General features: G+C 39.1%; 1 protein-coding gene across 1 annotated transcript in view; it reads right to left on the bottom strand.

Annotated features, from left to right (window-relative positions):
• The window catches only part of CAMK2G (calcium/calmodulin dependent protein kinase II gamma), a 191,774-nt gene that overhangs the window by 67,962 nt on the left and 98,923 nt on the right, over positions 1 to 24,889 (bottom strand). Inside the window, 4 exon segments of the mRNA XM_032231649.1 lie at positions 1,302 to 1,374; positions 3,961 to 3,985; positions 3,988 to 4,024; positions 4,784 to 4,842. Coding sequence (XP_032087540.1) covers positions 1,302 to 1,374; positions 3,961 to 3,985; positions 3,988 to 4,024; positions 4,784 to 4,842 — 194 coding nt within the window.

Genomic DNA, 24,889 nt, shown 5'->3' with positions numbered 1-24,889 from the left:
AAGCATCATCTTTCTCTTATAATGTATCTGCATTGTTCCTCCCTTCTCTTCACTTGGTTGAAACATCATCAGCCAGATGCAAAGTTTTACATGGCTCCTTGCAACAGTTGGCCTTCTTCAAGTATCATGCTTAGCTAGGGATGAGGGAGACAACCTGCTTGGGTTACATAGATCATGCTGGCTTCTTGGTGGAGGGGCTTTTTCAATTGCACTCATGGAAACCACTGTTGTCCAGTAGTAAATTGTAAGCAGTTTGTGGCAGCATCAGCAACCAGTGACACAATCAAGTAGTCTCTCCACTTGATCACAAAAGAGCTGCAAGGACCAGTGTGTGCCATATGGCAGAAGCAGGGCAATTTCCGCTCTCAGGAGGTTGCTCCAAAAAGGTGGCCAGGTACTTCAAGGACACCATATGGTGCCTCGTGAACAAGCTCACCTAGTGAGGAGGAGGAGGATACAGGCACCAAATGCAAATCAAAATCATGCAGATGACCTCATTTTTAAAGAAATGTATATTACAAAAGCACAAAAGCCCCTTCTGTCGTTTTGTCATATCTTTACAAAGATAAAGAACTATATAACTATTTTGAAGCCTGCTCTCTAATGACTCAACTTGCCAATGTGAAATTGCTGTTTACAAGGGCCACCGGTACTTCTATAGGTATAATTTCCTCACCAAAGCATAAACACTATCTGAACAAACCTTTTTAGAAAACCTCGCTGCACATGAGGTTGCAATAAGTCTCGACAATATTTTCACTGATTCTGAATCATTTCTGGATCCATTTCCCTGCAACTGATATCTCAGATCTCTTGTCAATATTTACCTTTAGCATTTTAAAATCCTTTGAATTATTATGCTACACGAATAGTTTAGACCTACTGTATAACATCTTACGTCCATAATGAACACAAGGAAAATATGCCTCTAACATGTATTTCTTTTAAAAATTAGAATTAGAACTTGACTGGCAAAGAGAAGTCAAGAAAAAGCTCCACCCATACGCCTTCTTGCAGCTGAATTAGATTCTCTAAATGGAGTTATGATCTGCTACAAGCAGAAAGCTTACTTTTCCTCTCTTCAACGACAGTACAATATCAATTGGAGATGCCAAAGTTTTGCAAATTGTGCAGCATTGAAGGAACCAGGGTATTAAATTAAATGAAAGATTTTTAAGCTAAAGACTGTAGTGGAAAGCAAACCAATTTTATACTGCCCAAGATCCACCTGTGCAACTATCTTGATTTCATTTAACTGTAGCCTCCAGGCAAGTCTAATTTTCACTGGAGCCATGTATTACCTTTAAATCCCTATGTACAATATCATGTTGATGAATATGATTGACGCTCTCCAAAATCTGATGAATGCAGTGGCTGCAAAACAAACAAACAAAGCAGAAAAGAAACATGATTTATTGATTTATTTCTTGAATATATAAATATTCTTCTAGTGAGACTCCCAAGGCAAAATTATTATGCAATATCAGCAAATATGCTTTTAATCAGGAACTGAAGATTTAAGTTTTAACAATACATAAAATACCACAAGCAAATATGAGCTATTACTTACCAGGCCCGCTGTCTGCATTGTCCTATGAAGAAAATGTAACTCACAGCTCTTTCTGCAGTTCAGCTCTGTGCACTGAGAAGTGCTTGGAAGCCTGAATCCTAGCCCCACCTTGACCCAGAAACCTCTTGCCCTGATTGAGAGATTTTTCAAGAATCCCTAAAATCTGCCAGACAAGACTCAATTCCATTAGCCAGTATTTACTATAACCTCTTTGCCAGCCTGGCTGAAACTGAAGATTCCCTCACCTCCTTCATATTGGGAAACTGCCAGTGGAAAGTTTAAGTAGCAGTGCACGGAAGCCCATTGCAAACATATCTGCACAAAAGGGCTGGGAGTCTTTGAAAGTACAGAGCCTGCTTAACTCATATTTTTACTTCCCTTGTTCCAGCTTTCAAGCTCCATGTTTTCCATCAAAACAAAAAATTATCTCTGTCCCTCTCCCTTTGAATGAGCGCTGTTATCAACACCTATTGTATTAGTTCAACATTACACCTGCACAAAGTGCCTGCGCAAAGTACCACACAAAACCTGCAAATGTTCATTAAGCTCATTTCCAGGCACTTATAATGAAAGTAACATAACAGCCGGCAGAAGCAATTCATTGCAAAGAAGGAAGCAACTAATTTTGCACTGTAACAGTTCTTATAGCATAAACCAGGGACATTTGCCTGGTTTATGCCACTCCATGGCCATAGTCACCCTGCTATGGGGTGAATCCCATTGTAATTCACTCTTAAAGTGTTTTGAAGTGCAAATTCTGTTCAAATTTTATAACAAATGCTATAATAAATGCAACAATGGAGAAGCTAACTGAGCATTCCTCGGAAGTACCATAGACTACCCAGATGGGGATGGGGAAACCAACTTGCACAATAAGAACCATTTACATTAAGTGGAGGGATAGATTCTTGCTCTGGGAAACAGCTAGGCATCTCAACACATCCCCAGAAGGTACATGCCAAAGGCGCTGGCAAGATGAACTATTCTGGTAGGCTCTGCAACTATGTCCAATCCCAGTACAGGACAGGATGGACAGCAAGAATCCGACACATTCTGTACAACTAGAACAGAGCCAACACTTAGGAAGGCCTTTCAGATCCAAAATGGCAACAGCAAGTGAACTATACTGCAGCAAAGGCCAAGCAAAGGGAAATGCTGCAAAGGGAAGAATCAGCTATGGATGTGATCTTTTGAATATACATGTTCTTCCAAAGCTAAACCAGATAGCAATTTCTAGCTATTTCACTCTGCAGGAACCAATACGAGAGCTTTGTGACACCTGTTTATAACTGGATGTTGTATTCCAATATTTGTAGATTAAGTTTATCAGAAGCATGATATAATAAGAGGAATAATTATATATTTACGCAGTCATTATTTACACACAAAAAATAAGTGTTTACTTGCATAGAATGACTGCATTGGATATGACCTAAGCTTACTTTTCACTTACCTTCACCATTGTGAAGGATGGTGGAGAGGAACATTATATCACTCTCCTTTATAGAAAAAAAAACCTTTATAAAATACCACTGAAGGCATAGTAAAAACATATGTCATGAATAAATTGTACTCATGACAAAAGCAACAGATTAAAAATAAGGTTGTCTTTACTGTTGAGATGCTCCTAACCAAACAACAGCAACACAGATTTGGTAATGCCATTTTTTAAAAGAGAAAGGCTAGGAAGAGTGTGTTCTTGTGAAACCGAGGTGCTATCTATAGGACATAAAGAGAATCAAGATTTGACTTTGCTCCACTTATCAGAGGTATATCCAATAAGGGGCTCTAAGGTCCCAGAAGAGAAGCAAGGCATAAATGTTATGAATCTTCAACAAAACCTATCCGTAGTCAATATCAACAACAATGCACTTAAATGTAAGTTACAGTGATTTATTGTTTTGTTTAGTAAGATGGTTCAAACTACCCTGCTTTGCAACAGTGAACTAGATAACTAGCTTTAAAAAAAACCAAGAATTTAGCAACACAATTTTATTGTACTACAGCTTAGACACCAAGTAATACAGTCAAGATAAGTAGAGCAAAGTCCACCTAGCCCCATTTTCATGTGTTAAAAACTGCCCTGTTAAACAGATTTTATAACATTTTAATTTTTCTCCCTATATTTATATAGTCCAGTCTAGGAATAATTTATTGTGGCAACTAACATCTAAAAAGGCTGTAAACTCTACAAGTATTATGCCTAAATTGTATGAACAGCTAAAAATTTTAGCTAAAAACAGTAAAATTTTGTCAAGAAATGGTATTTCGCAGATGTCAGAACTGCCATCATATGTTGACCAGGTTGGGACAGGACTGACATTAGAATATTGGTCATAAATAAATTAAAAGAAAAGAATATCAAACCATATTAAACAGCATGAACTTACCTAGCATCGGCTTCACTGTAGTATCCCTGGCAACAATATCTTCAAATAGCTCCCCCCAGTCACCCTGGAATCAAACATAAGCCATGAAATTAAAGAAGTCACACTTTTATGAAGCAGATGTCAAACACTAACAGTCAATAGCAAATGGAAAGAGAAGCTCCCTCTTCAGCCTTTTAAATAAACTTTAAAAGGTTAATTCCAAAGCAAAAGATCATTAAGAGTAATAATCGTCAATCATGTATGTTCAGCACCCAATAGCTAACCCTAAGCTTTTTCTACACATGTAGCAAGGACAAGTGCAGGCTTGAGAAGGGGGTTGGACTAGAAGACCTCCAAGGTCACCAATCCTGGCTAATCCTGCAAAATTCCTCCAGAAAATAATGGCAATAAAAGAAAGCTATGGCCTGCAGCCTAAACTACAAATAATTGTGGAGTTGTTACTACTTCTAATTTAGCCCAAGCCTTAAAATTTACTGGAAAGAAACCAATAGAAATCCTGCCTCAGCAGAAGTTCTGCTGACTGAACAGGAGGGAGTCTTTTCTTTATTTTGGGGGGTCGATCTAACTAATACCCAATGTCTGCACACAAGAAAGTCATCTGACATAACTTCATTATTTACAAGTGGTCTTACCTGGCTTAATTAGCAATTCCTGACAAAAAGGCATTTTCTTGACAGGATTTCAGGACCCTAATGCTGTTTGTTTGCTTAAGTTGAATTACATGCACATTCGGCTACCTAAGGATGGGAAAAGGAGGGAGGGAGATGTTTACAAACCTCACATACTTTTCAATGACCAAAGATAAAAAACAAATAAACCAGACTTACAGATCAAATACAAGGTAATGGAAACCTTCTTCTGAAATGCTCTCATGGAGCCGCACTGCAAAGAAAGACAAAGATTATCAGGAAAGAGCCAATGTTTACACTTTTCAGAGTTAAGTTTACACTTAACAGGGAAAAAAGCTTGCAATACCTTTAACTAATATTTTCCCTTCCTTAGAACGAATTACTTTTCAAAATTCCTATGCATAACATTGTAACTGAAATACTATTAAAATATTTGTTGTGACAAATAGCAAACCCTGATATGCATACAGGCCTTGGGTGATTCCTAAGGCAATGGAGCAATGCCTCCTCACCAGTGGAGAATGAGCCTGAGACATGTTGGTTAGCCTGAGACAACCTGGAGGATTATTCATGGATCAATACGGGATTGAAGTGAATTGGGGTGTCTTCATTCAGACGTAGGGGGCAAGTAAATTCGAATTAAGAATAAGAAGGCCAATCATGGAGAGAAGATGCAAACCCTCTTCTTTGTTTGCTGCTATTTTCCCAAAGTCAAAGCTGCTGTTTCACTGAACCCCAGCATTGCTGTAGGCAATTTGGATCAGGAAAAAGTATTGTAGGTTTAAATGAATTTAAATTTCACTCACTCTCTCCCTCCCTCCCTCCCTCCCTCTCTCTCTCTCTCTCTCTCTCTCTCACACACACACACACACACACACACAGAGAGAGAGAGAGAGAGAGAGAGACTTCATGCTTATTTTCTTTCTAAATAGTAAAATACAAAAAGCTACAGCACCATCAAAGTAAGCAGTAGAGTGGACTAGTCAGTGAAGAAACCTAAATATTGCCATGAAGGAAAACAGAAAGGATCCATATACTGTAAGTACCAATGAAATAAAATCACTTCAACTACACATTGTATCAAGTTTTTAGAACAAAGAGCTTTACAAATATTATAGGGCAGCCGCCACCACATGAGTTAAAACCTTTCTTATAACACCTACCATAATCTAGCCACCATCTCTTTCAAAACATTATTTGAAGAATCATGCAAAACAATATTTTATGATGACTTAATTCATGTTTAAATCATAAATAACAGGGAGTCAACTTACAACCGGTTGTTTAGCGACCTAAGTTATAACAGCCCCACCAAAAAACAGGGGTCTCCAACCATGGCTACCTTAAGACTTGTGGACTTCAACTCCCTGAACTCTGGGAGTTGAAGTCTGCAAATCTTACAAGTGGCCAAGGTTGGAGACCTCTGCCCCCCAAAATACTTATGGTCTGGTTTTTAAGTTACAGCTGTTTAAAGTACCCTGTCATTGTTCAGGATGCTGCAATGCCCACTCACCTTTTTCCTCCACCCATCCTGCTAGGCAAAGGTGGGTTCCTATCAGTTCGGACTGGTTCAGCAGAGTAGGTAGTACCTTGGCCGGCCATGCCCCGTACTGGTTCTATTGGTAGTGTCATAGATGGCACTATCTAGTCTATCTAGAGCCAAGGTGGCGCAAGTGGTTAAATGCAGCACTGCAGGCTACTTCAGCTGACTGCAGTTCAGCAGTTTGGCTTGTTCAAATCCCACCAGGCTCAAGGTGACTCAGCCTTCCATCCTTCCGAGGTGGGTAAAATGAGGACCCGGAATGTTGTTGGGGGCAATATGCTGACTCTGTAAAACCGCTTAGAGAGGGCTGAAAGCCCTATGAAGCGGTATATAAGTCTAACTATTGCTATTGCTATTTAGCAGGCCCAAAGCACATCCCTGAGCGAACTAGCAGTAGAAGAAGCGGGAACCCACTCCTGCTGCTGGGTCCCCCCAAGCCTCAACCTGTTCCTGAGCTGGCCATTCAGTCAGGCAAGGGAGCCTAAGAATGATCTCCAGCAACAACCAGCACATAGAGGGCACTTACAGCCTGTAGGCCAAGACCAGTTTTCTCACCTGGCCACCTGAGGGACTTGCAGAACTCAGCATGCTCCTCACCCGGCTCCAAGGACCAGCAGCGCCCAACTTGCCTTTCTGGGTTTTTTATAGAGGAGCCTGGCGGATGCGATGCAATGCAGGGCTCGGCTTTCAGGTAGAGACTGTTGTCCTCATGGCAACCTCAGGCTACTCTCCTTGCACATAGTACTTCTCATGAGCGCCACAAACTAACAGGTGAGCCTCCCATCTCATTGCATCACAACTGGCCTAGAAAACCTCTGACATACATTTTGGAGAAAATACAATGGAAGTATTTAATAGATGCTATCTAACTCCAAGGAAATGCAACATGATAAATGAATAAATAACCTTAATATAAATCCCACATGTTGGAGAAAATCTAAAGAAATAGGCACATATTTCCAAGTCTGGTGGTCCTATAAAGACTGTTTAATTGCTCAGGATTTCTAAGTTGGCTTCATTAGTTTTTTCCAAATAACCAAAAAGATTTTTTTGAGTATAAAGAATTAATAGGGGTGTTTTTTGAGTTGGTTGTAGCTGGTTAGATATGACAAAACCTTGGAGAATGAAAGGGATAATAGGATTAGAATATTTACAAACAGTGAGAAATATATGGGAAAGCCACAACAATGGAAAAATGATATCAATATTATGCTAATACAAAAATGATTTCATCCATCTGATCCCTATACCAGTGATGGTGAACCTTTAGACACCGAGTGCCTGAACTGCATGCGTGCACGCCCCAGCTGAAAGATGTGTATACGCAAAGTGCGATTGCTTAGACATGTGCATGCATGGACATGCATGGACATAAGCGGACAGGCGCATGAGCGAACATTTGTGAGCATGGGCATGCCCGGGCATGCACAGCAGAGACCCTAAGACCAGCTGGCTGGTGGGAGGTGGGGCATCCCAACACCGGCAGCGCAGCAAGAGGTAAGATCTTTTTCTTTCGTGAGCTTCTGTTTTGTTGTTTGCAGGGAAACAGAAGCTCACGAAAGAAACGCCACGGAGATCTGATCTGGGGAGATGGCGCATGTGCCAGCAGAGAGGGCTCTGCGTGTCACCTCTGGCGCTTGTGCCATAGGTTCACCATCATGGACCTAAACAAAAATGGTATCATTATTGTTCAGGTCTTAGATAGCATATAAAATAAAATTATATGTATTTTGATGTTATAATCTTATCACTATCTTGTACATGAAATACAGGAATTTTTAAAAACATTAAAACATTTCATTTATATCATAATCAGTGAAATCCAATTATACACAAGTAAGAAACAGTCCCAAATGTGCTTTTTTTCCCCAGAGGCAACTGGACTTTCTGGTTTTTCTTTGAAGACATTTCGCTTCTCATTCAAGAAGCTTCTTCAGCTCTGAATGGATGGTGGGGACCTACATGGCATTTGTTTCTTAGTCTGGTCTACTTTGTAGGGTTGCTATACACAGCTATTACTTCTAAGGCAACTACAATATACGTCAGGATTATAATCAGTCCCATATCTTTCAGAGTCTGAAGAAGATTCTTGGATGAGAAGCGGAACGTCTTCAAAGAAAAACCAGATAGTCCAGTTGCCTCTTGAAAAAAGCACCTTTGGGACAACCCTGACCTGGATGACTGAGAATCTCCATAGACATTTAAGGAAGGAACAGCTCACTTCAGTAAAATGGATTGACTCTCCTCAAGTTCAGGTGGAGTATAAACAATTAACTGTTAACTGTAGAAATAGAAATTAACATATTACAAGTATTTTAAAGATGCTATTTTGAAAACTATTGATATGCATAAAAATGCACTGGTTGAAATAGAATATATTTTTCAGTTGAACCCTGTTTTTTAATACATGGTATTTTGCACTCATTTTCCATCTATCCACAAAAAATGAAGCACTAGCAAAGTTCACGCAAAACTTTTCAAGAATTAATCTCTAATTACAGTATTTAATTAGAAGATCAGCATATAACCTTGGAGTGGTAGACTGCCAGGTGCATTTATACACTGCAGGCTAAAGGCCCCAAGGGTCATAAAAAGTGTGCTTCCCCTAATTTAACAATTATAGGTTCATCTTAACTTTTAAAAAGTTGTTAAGGGCTTGCAGTTCAGTATCAAGTATGAATCAACTCTTCCTTCCTAAAATAAAATTTCCTTCCAAAGAATAAACAGAAGAGATTCTATAGGGACTTGTCAAAGTGAGTAAGTGGACTGCATAATAATTGCAATCTATAAAATGATGCATATTAAAATTGGAACTATCTGTGATTATTCTTGAAAAATCTTGAATTCAGCTGAACAGCCTCGTGAAAAAAATCAGCTCAGTTAGATGTCACCCAATGATAATATAGACCAGAGGTCTTCAAACTTGGCAACTTTAAGACTTGTGGACTTCAACTCCCAGAATTCTCGGAGTTGAAGTCCACAAGTCTTAAAGTTGCCAAGTTTGGGGACCCCTGATATAGAAAATTCCCATCATCTTGATATTTTCTCAGGGACAACCTGTAAAGGTTCCAAGGGCATTCCAGCAATCAGTTTAATTCTGTCCATTCACCTTATCTTCCCATCTTCTATTTCTCTAAATCTCCCAAGAATCATTCTTTCTAGTCCATTTTTCTCTCATCACAAGGTCAAGGTTTTGACTGCTGAGCATTATCTCAATGAATTAATCTGTCTTTATTTTGTCCAGGACTGATCAGTAACTATCCCCAGGAATATAATTTGCCTATTTGTTTTTATTACTTCTTATTAAACTACTAAACTACCCTAGTCCAAATTATTCTGGACACATCCAAAGAATTAAAAACAATAGTTGCATACAACCAAAGCATCCACAAACTATTAAGGGGACAAAGCCATAATCAGTATATTTAACAACACAAGGGGCCTGTCCATCCCTTTCAACCCTGATTACTCTTGAAGAATGCCAATGCCAATGACATTCATGTGGTGCTCCAGTTATTTTGGGATTACACCCAAGGCACCTCTTACTGTTGGTAATATCTTTGCTTTCTTTTGCCATAGTCATTCTACTTCTATTCGTAGAGCTTTTTGTGATTTTCTCTTTTATTCTGATGGGTCCAGATATTGCAATTATCATCATCATCATCATCTCATCATCACAGTCAGCTATCTGTCTACCTATCAGTCCTTAACAAGGACCTGGGATAGGCAGATCTGGATGTTTGATGATGTTCAAATTACAGTTGCAGGATGGAAGCTGTTCCCAGTAAAGCCACCTTTTGCAATTGACTAATGGTGAATTTGTCAATGGCAATGGTGTTCAAGTGGTGCTCCAATTGTTTTGGGATTGCACCCAAAATGCCTATTACTATTGGTACTACACTTGCTTACCTTTGCCCCAGTCATTCTATTTCTAATTGTAGGTCTTTATATTTTGTTATCTTCTTCAGTTTTTTCTATTCTGGTGTCTCCCAGGCACTGCCACATCCACTATCCAGACTTTTTTGTCTTTCTTATTGACTATTGTTAAGTCCTGGTGTCTTAACAATCAAACAGGTCCTGTTTGGATTCTAAATTCCCAGAGCAATTTAGCTTTCATCATCATCATTATTATTATTAATCATCGCACAGTCAGACAGATGTTCAGACAGGATTTGGCATTTTTGTCTACCTATTGGGTCCTTACCAAGGAACTGGGGATAAGCATTTCTGGGTGTTTGATGGTGTTACCAAAATCATTGCAGGATGGAAGCTGTCCCCAGGAAATTTGCAATTGAAATTGTTGCTGCTGCTGCTGCTGCTGTTATTCTCAAGGTTTACTTTCTGACTTTCTTTGGTTATCACAATATAGTATTTTGAAAGTCACTTGGATCTTTTCCTCTCTGGAATTTTTTCCCCTTAATGTTTCACAGTGATTTCATTTTTTGCTATGCTCCTTAGCTTTTCTTTCACATCTATTCTATAAACAGATCCTATGTTTGGGCAATATGACTTCCAGGTCAAATCTATTCTCTTCTATTTTTTTAAATTTAACTAATATATTTTGACACCAATAATTCATTATTTTATATCCTACAAACTACATCTAGAAGTAGCCTGGTTAACTGGATTGCAGCTCTCCATTTTTAGAATTTATATTACTTTCTTAGTACATAGTTGGGATTCTGGTGTTATCAATACAATAGAGTCTGTATCTTGTTTTTGGAACAAGTATTAGCAATGAATAAGCAATCATCTTTGCAACACTCTACTATCTATCCCTTGCATTATTTACCAAGTTCACATCTTCCTGGTTCCTCCATTAGTTCAACTTCTGCATTCCAAACAGCCATTAGTAATATATCCTTTTTAGATGGAGCATTTGGCATGATTTGAATTTCCCAATGACTTTCATGCTGAATTTGTAGTACAGCTATACTGTATACACACACACAAAGTTAATGCTTACTGGATATCCACTAATTCTTCTAGATATGAGCCTATCATTTATTGAACTATAGCCAGTGGTGGGATTCAAATAATTTTAAACCGGTTCTCTGCCCTAATGATTTCTTCCAACAACCAGTTCACCAAACTGCTTAGAAAGTTAATAACCGATTATCCCAAAGTGGTGCGAACTGGCTGAATCTCACCACTGACTATAACCAATCACATATGTCCTTTCTGAGCATCATTGCCACTCTGTGCCTTCATGTGCACTCATGTTATTAATAAGTGTACTGTGTAATCATATAATTTAAATAGCCAATTCTGATCCACTTAAATTCATTCATTCCTAAAGCTTCGAATTTGATACGTATTATTTCTTTTTTGATAACTCTGCACCATTTATTTATTTTTAAATAGAATATTTCATGCCTGAGATAAGAAATCGGAAAATTATCTTGCATACTTATTTTTATAAATATTTTTATGCTGTAATTCTGTATTTATAGTTGGAAAAAATATAAAGAAAAACCTCAAAGCATCAAGAGATATTAGTATACCTCTACAAGAAGAGGATAAAACAATTAAGGGCAATTTAGTTTTTATCTAAATTTAAAGTTTTTAAATTACTTTACCTGACTTTGGTGAAGGACTACAATCCATACCATCTGGACAAAAAATGGTGCTACAACACTATATTTGGTATGGAACAAGTGGAAAAATTTTACTCCTTTATTCATCAGTCTAACATCAATACCTGGGAAGATACTGGAAAAATAATTTTAAAAAACAGATCTGTGAACATCAAGAAACAAATAGAGTCATAATTAGGAGCCAGCATGAGTTTGTTAAAAACAGATCATGCCAAACCAATCTTACTTCATTCTTTGACAAAGTGATTAAATTAGTAGACCAGCGAAATGCTATGGACATAGTATACTTAGATTTCAGTAAGGCATTTGACAAAGTAGACTATAGCTCACTTCTTGGTAAGCTAGAAAAATGTGGGTTAGACAGCATCACCATCAGATGAATTTGTAACTGCCTGATAAACCCTAACTCAACAAGTCGTCCTTAATGGTACTACATCTACATGGAGGGAAGTAAGCAGTGGGGTACCACAAGGTTCCATCTTAGGCCCAGTTCTCTTCAATATCTTCATAAATGACTTAGATGAGGGAATAGAAGGGGAACTTATCAAATTTGAGGAAGACACTAAGGTGGTGGGAATAACCAACAACCCAAGAGACAAGCTTAGGATCCAAAAAGATCTTGACAGACTTGAACAATGGGCCCTATCCAACAAGATGAAACATGGATTTACACCTATGCAGGAAAAACCAAAGGTACAAGTGGCTTGGCTTGGCGTGGGGGGGGGGAGGGTGCTCATAGGCATCCTGCCATAAAAAGAAGGAGGGGAGAGGATGAAAGGGCAATAAAGCTTGTGTATACATGATAGGAGATCGGGAGTGGGGAATGACAGATGATAAGGACCAGAACAGTTGGATCCTGTTTATCCTAGCATGTCAGGGACCCTGAGAAATATGCAGTTTACCTCCAAACATCTCAGAGTTCTCAAAATATATTGGAAAGCTTGGGTTGGCTGGAAATGGACTGGTCACTGGAGGGAGGAGGAACCTATACTGTACCTTATTTTTGTATCTAGTGAGTGTGGGAGATTTCAGAACTGACTTGGCTTTACTGCAATCAACATCCTTAATAAAGGAACCCTTTCCTTTAACCAAATGAAGTTGAAGGCCTTTCTTTCCTAAGGGATCAGATTGGGGCAGGTTTGACATGACTGGATTATCTTGAAGAGGCCATATAGAGACTCATGAGCATAGATAAACTTTTTAATATGTCTAAAGATATTAATATCAAGAGAGAGACAGCCAGCTACTTCTATTTTTAAACAATGATCTGAAAATTTACAGAAGCAAAATAGGCAAAAATTATGTAAAAATGAATTGAATCTTCATTACCCGTGGCTCTTTATATTAGCATTATGAAGCCAAACATAATTAATTTTATAGGAATTTTTCCAGACTATGACTCTTATGCACTGTTTAGATATTCCTTCCAGTTTAATATATTAAAATTATCCAACCTAATATACAAATGTATATTTGTAATTATATTTTTTAGCATTTGGAAGTATATTTGCATAATGTTTAACTTAGAACAAACATAAAATGCATCCATTTTATCCTTATTTGGTAATGTAATTGATCCAGATGGAGATCACATAATGAAAGGGGTGTCACCATGGCATTATACAGCCAATTTAGCTTGTTGGCAAGATTGCTAAAAACAAACAAAGCCAACTGAGACTGGAAAGAGCAGAGGATACGAACTCACAAGCAATGCAGATCCCAGTTACCTATACTGTGTTCAAATGGAGACACAGGGGCGGGGGGGGGGGAGAGGAATGAAAAGAAGGAAAAAAATACATCTTTTTTTTATTTTATATTTATAAATTTTTATTTTAAACACATAAGCACATCAACAAAAACAAACACATAACTTAAAAACAACATAGGAACAATAAGTTCCATCGTATATCATACCGCAGTTCCGAATCGGTTTCTTTGCAGTTAGTGTTTTCCCTACTGTACATTTCTATCTTGCGTTCATAATCTCCTTATTCGTTATCCATTTTTATGTACAATTCTTTATTTATTTATACTTAGCTACTTATGGCCAAATATTATTTACCTATATTATGCTTTATATTTTACTGTCATTTATTCTCTTACATACAGTTATAGATATACATTCACATAATTATTCTTTTTCTTTGCCATTCTTATATTATTATTATTCCATTTGAAAGGTTATAAGGTATAGTTTAAAATGCTTTGTTTACCATCCTTCACACCTGCTAAGACACCACCTTGTTTTCTCTTTCTTTTCTTTTCTCCTTCCCTTCCTTCTCTACTTCCTTCCTTCCTCCTCTCCATCCCCTTCTTCCTTCCCTTATCTCTTCCCTACTCCTACCCTTTTTCTTCTCCTTCCTACCTTCTCTCCTACTCTTTCTTTCTCTTCCTCCCTCCTCCTCTTCTTTTTCTCTCCCTTCCACCCACCTTCCCTTACCTCTTTCTTCTTCCCTTACCTCTCCTCCACACTTCTTCTTCCTCTCCTACTATCTCTCCTTCTATTCCTCTCCCTTCTACTCTCCACTCCTTTCCTTTCCTTCGTCCCTCCATTCCCTACTTCCTTCCTCCCCTCCTTTCCTTCCTTCTTCCCTTCCTTTCTTTTTCTATTGTTATAGGTGTCTCTTTCAGATCCCAGTTCATGTTTTCTTGGGGATGGTATTTCCACACACCCATTTTTGTTTCATATCATTTCCTTTTTTCTTTAGGGTTCTACAGTCTATCTTCCAGCTATCGTCCTGATTTGAATTCACCAATCTTGACCCCCTTGTTTTACTCATAATTATTATTTTTGAGTGTTATTCTATTTTTTTCATTGCTTTTTTTATTCCTTTGCTCCATCCAACTATACCAATTATCCCATATCCGATAGAATTCTGATTCTTCCTGTCAGATGCGACTTCATTTAATAATCAGGAAAGAAACCACTCAACTCCATTTGTTTGAAATCAAGTGTACTTTTACTAATTATAAATGAACAGTAGCAAAGCTAAGCTGAATCTGTTAATTAGGCACGAAAGCAAAGAATATCATGTATAATTCAATCCCCTCCCCTTGGCACCCCAGTCCATAGTCCAATTATAATGTACCCAACTGTCAGGTGGGAGATAACTTCAAAAGACATCACCAGGATGGAATGCCAGACAGTTAACCTTGGCGGGAAACTCCCTTCCTCCACATGCGCAGTAAGATGGTCAGGTCAGCATCTAGAATCTTCCTCCAGCACATCATGATTCCCCTCCCAAATACCATGCCCCCCCCCCTGTTACAATGGCAGCCGAAGCAGCAGCAAAGCAGAGGCTGACACTTCCTTTCCCTGTATTTCTTTCGTAATTTATCTATTTCGGCATATCTTATTACACATCCTGACAAACATCTTTGTCAAATCAATTTCAAAATTGGTTCTGCCCATGAAATTTTTTTTTTGAATCACTTAATACCACAGACTACTTACTACATGAGGTGTTTCAGATAATTGGGTGTGAATCTGTACTGTTTCCATTATCTTTGTATTCAAAATCAAAACTCAAATGGAATTTATATAGAGTTTTACTGATTTTTTTAAAATACATGTAAACATAGCAGATAAACAATGCAAATCAATAGCTATGTCAAAAAGCTCAGTTGACCCGAACGGACTACATGTTACTTATCTGGTAAATCAACAGCAAATAAGCCACAATGGCTGGGTCAAACAAGAGCCAGAAATTTCTGATACTGTGCAAGTTCTTGCAAAAATGACTGAGTGATTATCCCTCCTTACCCTTTAAAGCAGGGGTCTCCAACTTTGGCAACTTTAAGCCTGGAAGCCTTGCTTGTTGGGGGATTCTGGGAGTTGAAGTCCATCAGGTTTAAAGTTGCCAAGGCTGGAGACCCCGGCTTAAAAGAATATTTTTTTAGAAAAGGTTTAAAAAAAAAACAAAAAAACAGGAAGTCCAGTCAGAATTAGTTGCCAGATTGGCTGAGCTGAAGGGGCTTCCTCATTCTTGCCCCCTTTCTTCCCAGCCTCACAAGCAAGTGGGGCTGTGGTGAGGTTGTAAAAAGCAGGAACAGTGAGAGGAGATTCCTAGAGCAACTCAGGGGCTGTTTTTGATTTCTTCTCTGTGACCAATAGTAGGAGGAGCGGACTTGCCCTTTGGCTTCTATTAAAATGGCTGGGGAACCTTTAGTTAACCCCAGACCACCATGGCTATTTAGGGCTGAAATCTCAGTTCAACTAATCCCAGCATTAATTGGGTTATAGTATTTGCAAAGCTAAACACACCACGAGCCGTGCACGTCCTGCCAATTAACAAAATTAAACCCAAGCTTTTTAATCCTTTCTAAGCTCTCACTTAAAATTCAACAATCTAAACTTCCATTCATGAAAGTCATTGACAACTCTTTTGCTGTAGCAATGGTGCAGCAGGGTAACTCTTACCACCACCACCACCACCACCAACCTATGAGAGTAAACAGCCTCTACTGCCCACCCAAGATGTGGGCGGATTTTATAGTACTGGAATTGCTCTGGGACTGCAAATGATGGACGCCCCTGAAGCACTGCTGAAAACAGAGATCTTAATTCTTTATACAGTAATGCCAAGCAACAATAATATTTTTTGAAGTCTTTTTCAATGAGTGATGGTAATAGCCATGTAATCAAAGTCACTTCTATCATATTCTCTAAATCGGTGGTTCTCAATCTTTTCTTCACCATGTTGTTATTGTTTTTAATTGCAAAGTCATGTCTGACCCATTCCAACCCCATGGACAATGTTCCTCCAGGCCTTCCTGTCCTCTACCATCCTCTGGAGTCCATTCAAGCTCACACCGGCTGCTTCAGTGACTCCATCCAGCTACCTCATTCTCTGTCGTCCCCTTCTTTTGCCCTCCATCTTTCCCAGCATTAGGCTCTTCTCCAGGGAGTCCTTCCTCACTGGAAAAGAGTCTAATGCTCTTCTCCATGTTCTTCACCATGGACCTCCTCGCCATTACATCATGTGAGATGATTGTCCGCAATGCTCTGCCTGAGGACTTTATTGCCCACAAGCCAGGGCTTATTGCTGCTTTCCTCACTGGAAAAGAGCCTAATGCTCTACTCCATGTTCTCCGTGTTCTTCACCATGGACCTCCTTTAAATGTCTTTTTTGGCCACGGACCACCAAAATTTATCTCAAGGCTTAAACCACGCAGGCCTTCGTGGACTCTCCGTGATAATGTCGCTGCTTCTAAGGGGTCCACAGACTGAGATCCATTGCCCCAGGTACTTGCCAAAGAGCCATCAGCCTTTTCAACTCTAGGAGGAGATGTTCTGGTTCTCTCACAATTCACTATGATGAACCAGGAATTGGAGGGGGGGGGGTGTCTGCAGAAAACTGACTGGTCATGGGAGAAATGGAATTAAAATGAATTACATGAATTGAGAGCTAGATCAGTATAATGGTTACCGCATCAGATTAGAAATTGGGATAATGTGAGTTCTATTCCCATGTGAGGCACAAAGCCAGGTGGGTCGCCTTGGACTAGTCATTTTCTAAGCTCTAGAAAGGAAGCAATGGCAAATCACTTCTGAAAAAATCTTAACAAGAAAACTGCAGAGTCTTGTTGAGGCAGTGCCTTAGAAATCGACGTGACTGAATGGGAAAAAGAAAAGAAAAATCCTCCATACTTCTCAAAATATTACCTTCAGCATTGGGATATGCTGAAGCTAAAAATACAAGATTCATATGATCTAAGCGAAAGAAATACAGCTGCATGCAAGCCATATAACCACTAGATCCATTGCCTCCAAGGGCCACAACCCCCTCATGCTAACACAGCCAGGACACAGAGAGAAAAGGCTGGGAGCAGCCCACATCATCAACCACAGGCTGAGCAGCCAAGCATTGCCAGCAGGGCTGCAACAGAGCTGCCAGTAAAAATACACTCTTAAATAAAATCTGTCAAGGACAGCGCAGCTTCCCACCCCCAGCTTTCATGATTATATTAAAAGGGTCAGATTTTTCTCTAGCTGCTAGTTCCAGAAATTCCAGAAAGACTGAGCTTTTAATTAAACATTTGTCTTAGAAAGCATAAAGTATAATACAAATAATTTTTCAGAAAGAATCTGCTCCAATAGCTAGCCATGGCCCATCTAGATTACCCTAGTGACATATAGACGGTAAATTAACTAGCACATTAAAAAAAATCTTAATCTCTGCATCCCAGACAAGGAATATGAGTGATGTAAGGGTTAGATCTTCTTGCAACGCAACACAAATGTAGACAATCCTTAGATGGCAGCAGAGAACTACAGAAAACACTAACTCTTTCCTGGCATCTAGGGGACATCCATATTGCTGAATGCCAAAACAAACTTCATGTCATCAAGACAAAAGGCAAGGGTCTGCCTTTCAAGAAAAGATCTGCTTAAGAAAAGCAAATATGTTATGCATCAACTTCTGAAAGCTCCAAGGAATTATTGGAAGTTTTTAGCTAAGGAAAATTAATTACCAATATTTGCCAATGTGGTTGGCAGGGCTTGGCAAGCTAAGCATCATTTTCAAGAATAACCTCCCCGTGCCTGAAACATTTTCTATCAGTGTGTGCTACGTGTTTAAACATATGCCAGCAAAACATGGACACTAACCTCACAATCGATAAAGCTACAAGTGGCGCAAAAGCCATGGAAAAGATACATGCTCGGCATCAAAAAGACCTGCACATGGATTAGAGAGCAACCATACATGATATCATCAAGACAGTAAAAGAACTGAAATGGAAATGGGCTAGTCACATAGCAAGAATTGATGGCAAGTGGACTAAGGCAGTCATAGAATGGATTCCACTTGATAAAAAGCATCCACAAAAGAGATCTAAAACAACATCAGCAAGTATTGCAGGCCCAACAGAAACTTCAAGACCATATTGGTTGGAAACATGTGGAAAAGGCCTTCATCCTGCAGTTGATAGACAATGGCTAGAAGGATGATTCTAACCAACTTAGTTGACAACTTTGTCATCCAAAAGTTAGAGAGGGAACTAGAGGTAAAGCTATACTGGACCTAATTCTTACTAATACAGAAGAAGTTGAAGTCACCTGAACTCTGGGCAAGAGTGACCATGTCATATTAAATTCAATATAAGGCAAATACAAGCAACAGAATATAATCCAACTTTAAAAGAGCTGATTTTAATAAACTCAGAGAGACCCTAAGGTAAATTCCATGGATAAAAATCCTAAAAAAGAGAACTCAAGAAGCATGGCAAACTCTGAAAAATATGATCATAAAAGCTCAGTAGTCCAGCACAATACCACTGAAAAACAAAAACAAGAAATCCAAGAAGAAATCAACATGGTTGCAGAAATATCTCTCTTGATAAACTGAAAGACAAAAAGGATAATAAGTACAAAAATTGGAAAGTGGGACATATAACTAAGGGAGAATATCAGCAGATAGTCCGAATTTGCAAAGATGAAGTCAGGAAAGCCATGGCTCAGAATGAACAAAGACTTGCAATGAAAATCAAAGATAATTTTAAAAAATTATTTCAACATATAAATAACAAGAAAAAGTCAAGGAAACAGTCACTCCACTAAAAAGAGAAGATCGTAAGGAAGTAACAGGCAGTAGAGAGAAAGCAGAACTGCTTAAGTAATTTTTTGCATCAGTCTTCACACAAAAAGGAACTATAGCCCAATTGATCAAAAACATAACTGTAAAAAACAGACTATAAATAAAAATTAAAATAAGCAAGAAAATAATAATAATAATCGAACACCTGTCTGATCTTGCTGAATATAAATTACTGGGATGACTGATGGATTACATTCAGGAATTCTGAAAGAACTGGCAGAACCATTGTACCATATCTTTCAAAAATCCTGGAGCACCAGGGAACTACCAGAGAATTGGAAAAGACCTGAAGTGGTTCCCATCTTCAAAAAAAAGGAGGGTGGGCAGACCCAGGAAACTACAGACCACTCAGCCTATCATCAATACCTGGGAAGATATTGGGGAAGGGGGGGAATAAAAAAACAGATCTGCAAATATCTAGAAACAAATACAGTTATAACTAGAAGCCAGCATGGGTTTGTTAAAAACAGATCATGTTAAACTAATCTTATTTCATTCTTTGATAAAGTGACTAAATTAGTAGACCAGCGAAATGCTGTGGACATAGTATACTTAGACTTCAGCAAGGCATTCAACAAAGTAGACCACAACCTACTTCTTGATAAACTAGAAAAACGTGGGATAGACAGCATCACCATCAGATGAATTTGTAACTGGCTGACAAATCGTACTCAATGAGTTGTCCTTAATGGTACTACATCTACATGGAGGGAAGTAAGCAGTGGAGTACCACAAGGTTCCATTTTAGGCCAATTATTCTTCAGTATCTTCATAAATGACTTAGATGAGGGAATAGAAGGAGAACTCATCAAATTTGCAGAAAATACTAAAGTGGTGGGAATAGCCAACACCCCAGAAGATCCAAAAAGATCTTGACAGCCTTGAACAATGAGCCCTATCCAACAAGATGAAATTTAATGTGGAGAAAAGCAAGGTTTTACACCAAGGCAGGAAAAACCAATGGTAAAATACTGATTAGGAGAAATCTGGCTCAAAACAGTAATTGTGAGAGGGACGTTGGATGATCAGTTAAACATGAGCCAACAGTGCGTAGCAGCAGGCAAAAAAGCTAATGCAATCTTTGGTTGTATAAACAGAGGCACAGAATCAGAATCACAGCAAGTATTAGTACTGCTTTATAAATCTTTAGTAAGATCACACCTGGAATACTGCATGTAATTTTTGTTACCACATCACAAAAAGATGTTAAGACTTTGGAACAGGTGCAAAAAACAACAACTTAAATGTATGAACCTCAGTTGCAGGATTTGGGTTTGGCTAATCTATAGAATAGAAGGACTAGTGGTGATATATTAGCAGTATCCCAATATTTGAGAGGTTGCCACAAAGAACAGCAGGTCAAGTTATTTTCCAAAGCACAAGAGGGCAGGACAAGAAACAATGGATGGATCACGGAGAGAAGCAACCAGGAATTAAGAACTTCCTAACAGTGAGAACCATTTGATCAGCTTGCCCTCAGAAGTTGTGGGTGCTGCATTATGGAGGTTTTGAAGAGACTGGACAGTCACTTGTCTGAAATGGTATAGGGTCTCTTGCTTGAGCAGGGAGTTGGACTAGAAGACCTCAAAGCTTCCTCCCCGCTCTATTCTAACTGATTGATGATAATGAGGATGAAGATGATGAGTCACAAAATATGCCTTTTGCATACTTCTGGTTTAATGAATGTTCTGGACAACTATGGAAGAAAAGTGTTGCATTTTTTTTGTTCTGATACAAAACTATTTTTGCTGAGTTAAATAGTAATTTTCTATTGATCTGTTAATTTCCATTATTCCCAATTAAAATAAATCAGTTAAATCAGGGACCGCCTTGTTTGCATAGTTAAAGCATCATCGGAATTAGTCTGGAAGGATTCCCATACATGGTCTGGTTCATTTCTTTACTTGGAGCAATGAGATTAGAAGGAAAGCAATGCACTGCTTGTACTGTATCCTCTCCAAGCCTATATTAATTTGGGAAAGAGAGAGGATCTAGCCTGGGGTAACTGAAAAGAGCTGTTTCTGAACTGCCATAACCCATCATTCTGAGATGTTCATAGCTGTTGCGACATGTGCCATGAAGACAAATTTAAGGAACAAAATCTTAACAGAAGCTTCACCAAGACATGGGTGTGATATAGAGTTCATCAAGACTCCAGAAGGCATGACAATAAAGTACAGAAAACCAACCTACTTTCAGAAGTAATGGGCCTCTTGCTACTCATTTTTAGGCTTTGATGGAGAGAGTATAACATGGTTTTGCCTACTCTCAGGTTCTTTGCTTCTGGCTTTTGCTTTAGCAACTGCACTAAACTTTAGACCAGGGGTGTCCAAACTTGGGACCTTTAAGACTTCTGGACTTCACAGCTGGCTGGGGAATTCTGGGAGTTGAAGTCCACAAGTCTTAAAGTTCCCAAGTTTGGACACCCCTGGTTTAGACGGAGAATCTGTGAACAATAGTCAGGATGCCTATTTAATCTTCTGCAATGCAGATCTCAGGCTACTGAGGGAGCAGTTGCCCAGTCATCTAGCCACAAATCTAACCTAGAAATATCAATAAGTGGCTATGGGTTTTGATTTCAAAACCCTCTGGAGACATCAAGCTGACTATTCCAAGAAGAAAGCTGACTTGACTAAGTTACCATGCAGCAATTAACATGTTTTTCACAAGATTCCAGTCCAGAACAGGGTTTACTAAGAGAAGCTTATTGCAGCTAGAATAATTTCCTCTGTGCTAACATTCCAAATATGTGGATAGTTTCATCTGAACTTCTGATGAATTGATTTAATGAAGCAGGGTATGATTTCTTTTGTTTTATTCTATAAATATTAATTCATATTTATATCATATTTATGGTAAATAGAATAAATCCTTACCTCAAAATCCCAATCTCACATAATTATAAGAAAAATGTACCATAGCATATGCTCTTATTTTTATTAACCACTCAGTATTAGCACATATGCATATTGAGGTATAGTAAAAGCTGCCTTAAGGAGAGATTAAACTGGGAAGATGGGGCTTGATCTTTACACATACACAAAACTGGCTAAATGCTTAATAGTGCATGTTTAACCGAGCTTAACTACATAATTGTTCAATTAAATTTTATACCTTTTTGAATGTTAAAACATGTGATACCTAGAAAATAAAGCAATTCGACTATAGTGTCTGCTTTCACAGAGGTTAAAAGTGTTGATCTATTTAATTACACAAACAAAATTGAAAAGAAATTTCATTTTGCATTAACATAACTCCAAACTATTACAACCATCCTCTTTATATTCCATGAATTGATGACAAGGCAGCGATTTCTCTTGGGTGTCCATTTATACCTGTACCCCATATATACCACTGAAGACTAGACCCTCTGTCCCACTCTTTACCTTTGATTCTAATTGATCAACGCTTGTACGTATTATAATAACAATTCTTTAAGAAATTAGGATGTTGTTCTTCCTTCTCCCAGTATTCACCAACAGCCAGTCCTTGGAAATTTTATAAATAAATGACTCAACTGCATGGAAGAAAGAATCTATATGCTATCAGAATCCTTTTATCTGTTTGTAACATTCAATTGGGCCAAATGGTACATCACAGGGCAACAATTAGGGCAACAAGATATCTCCAAAGGGCTAACTTAAAAGAATGTGTCCAAAATCCAGGGACCAATATCCTTGTGGGATTAACATTTGGCAAAGGATCACACTTCATTTCTCAGAGACCTACAGCTTGCATGGCACAAGGGAAGATTTAACAGACAGATTAACAGAGTTGGAAGGGACCTTATAGGTTGGTGATGGTGAACCTTTTTGTAAAGGTGTGCCAAAATTGTGCATGCATGTGCTATTGTGTGTGCATGCCCACACCCACAATTCAATGCATCCCACCTACCTATGCATGCATGCATGACACACACACACACACCCCCGTGCATGGGGCGGACGTTTTCACCCTAGCCAGGCTCCAGAGGCTTTCCTGAAGCCTGGGAAGGTCAAAAATCGGGCTCAATGGGCCAACCAGAAGTTCGTTTCTGAACTTCAACCAGAAGTTCGTTTCTGAACTTCGGTTGGCCTGTTGGGCCTGTTTTTCACCCTCCCCAGGCTCCAGAGACTTTCCTGAAGCCTGGGGAGGGTGAAATGGCCTCTCCCGGCCTTCAAGGAGGCTACAAATCAGCTGAAGCTGATGGCTCGAGTGACAGCAAATATGGCTCTGCATGCCACCTGTGGCACACGTGCCTTAGGTTCACCATCATGGTTATAGGTCATCTAGTCCAACTCCCCGCTCAAGCAGGAGACCCTCCACCATTTCTGACAAATATCTACGTCATCTTTATTGCCTCCCTCTGTGCACAACTTGCTGGTGGCAAGGCCGCAATTGGCTGCTTTGGAAACAAGCCCAAAATTCGATATCTCTTTAACAGCAATGGGCATCAAGAGAGAGACTCGGATGCCAGATAGGCCTGATTGGGGAACATGGCAGTCAATAGGTGAGTTCTGTTCCTCCTCTTCCTCCAATATGGGTGCAGTTCTTGATCATGAACAATTGGGTTCTTTCCACATATAATACAGACTGGGCCATTTCCCCTCCAGAGATGGTATTCTATTTTCTTCACTACCAGTTCGGTAGCGGGAGCATGTGCGCAGAAGGTCCTTGATGATGTCAGGGTGGGTGGGTGGAGCTTTGTGCCACCGCCACTACCGGTTTGCCTGAACTGGTGCAAACCAGCAGCATACCACCACTGCTCCCCTCGACTCTCAGCGGAGTCTTCAGCTACTCAGCTAAGCTGTGGAACTACCTGCTACTTTACACAAGTTAGGGGGAACAAAGGGAACACAAGGTTCCCTAGAAATATGGGGTTTTAATGCCTCCCCTGAAAGGACTGAATGAATTAGTGTCTGTGGTCATTCCTGAAGGTAATTGGGCTCCTTTCCATTCTAGCAAATTGTATCAGGAAATGCCTAGCAAGGAGAAACCAGTACAATATGTAATGTTTCCTTTATCTTTTATTGTAACTTAAGTAAATGGAAAAGTTATTTCTTTGTTTCACACACACACACACACACACACACACACACACACACACACATTTGCCCATGCTGAAACAGACACAGAAGATTTGAAGGACACTAAAAAAGTGAAACACCACAGACACACAAATGCAAAATTTCAGCAAGGGAAGAGAAACAATCACTGTGCCTCCCATGACAATCTCAATGTAGGTGCTACCCAGCTTTAAAAAGGGGGAAAAATAAGAAGGGAGAGAAAAAAGGAGCAACATTTCATCACCTGCCATCAGCCTCACAGTTGAGATAAAGGAAAGAAAAGAAATAAAAATACGATTCATCAGACTCCAAAAAGAACGTGCTAATTCTATTCATCGGAGCTCTCCCTCCCTGGAGCATGGCAGAATCTACTCACTTAAAAACATACCTGAGAAATGCTCAGCCCTAAAAGTTATGTAATTGCTAAAAAAGGGGAGATGACAAACCTATCCCAAGCAACTTCTTCTGGACTCCCTGACCATCCACTGCAGGACAATCCGCTGCTTAGGAAACATTT

This window comes from Thamnophis elegans, chromosome 15 (assembly GCF_009769535.1).
Source record: "Thamnophis elegans isolate rThaEle1 chromosome 15, rThaEle1.pri, whole genome shotgun sequence".
In the NCBI taxonomy this organism is placed as follows: Eukaryota; Metazoa; Chordata; class Lepidosauria; order Squamata; family Colubridae; genus Thamnophis; species Thamnophis elegans.
This window is presented reverse-complemented; position numbering and strand designations above follow the sequence as displayed.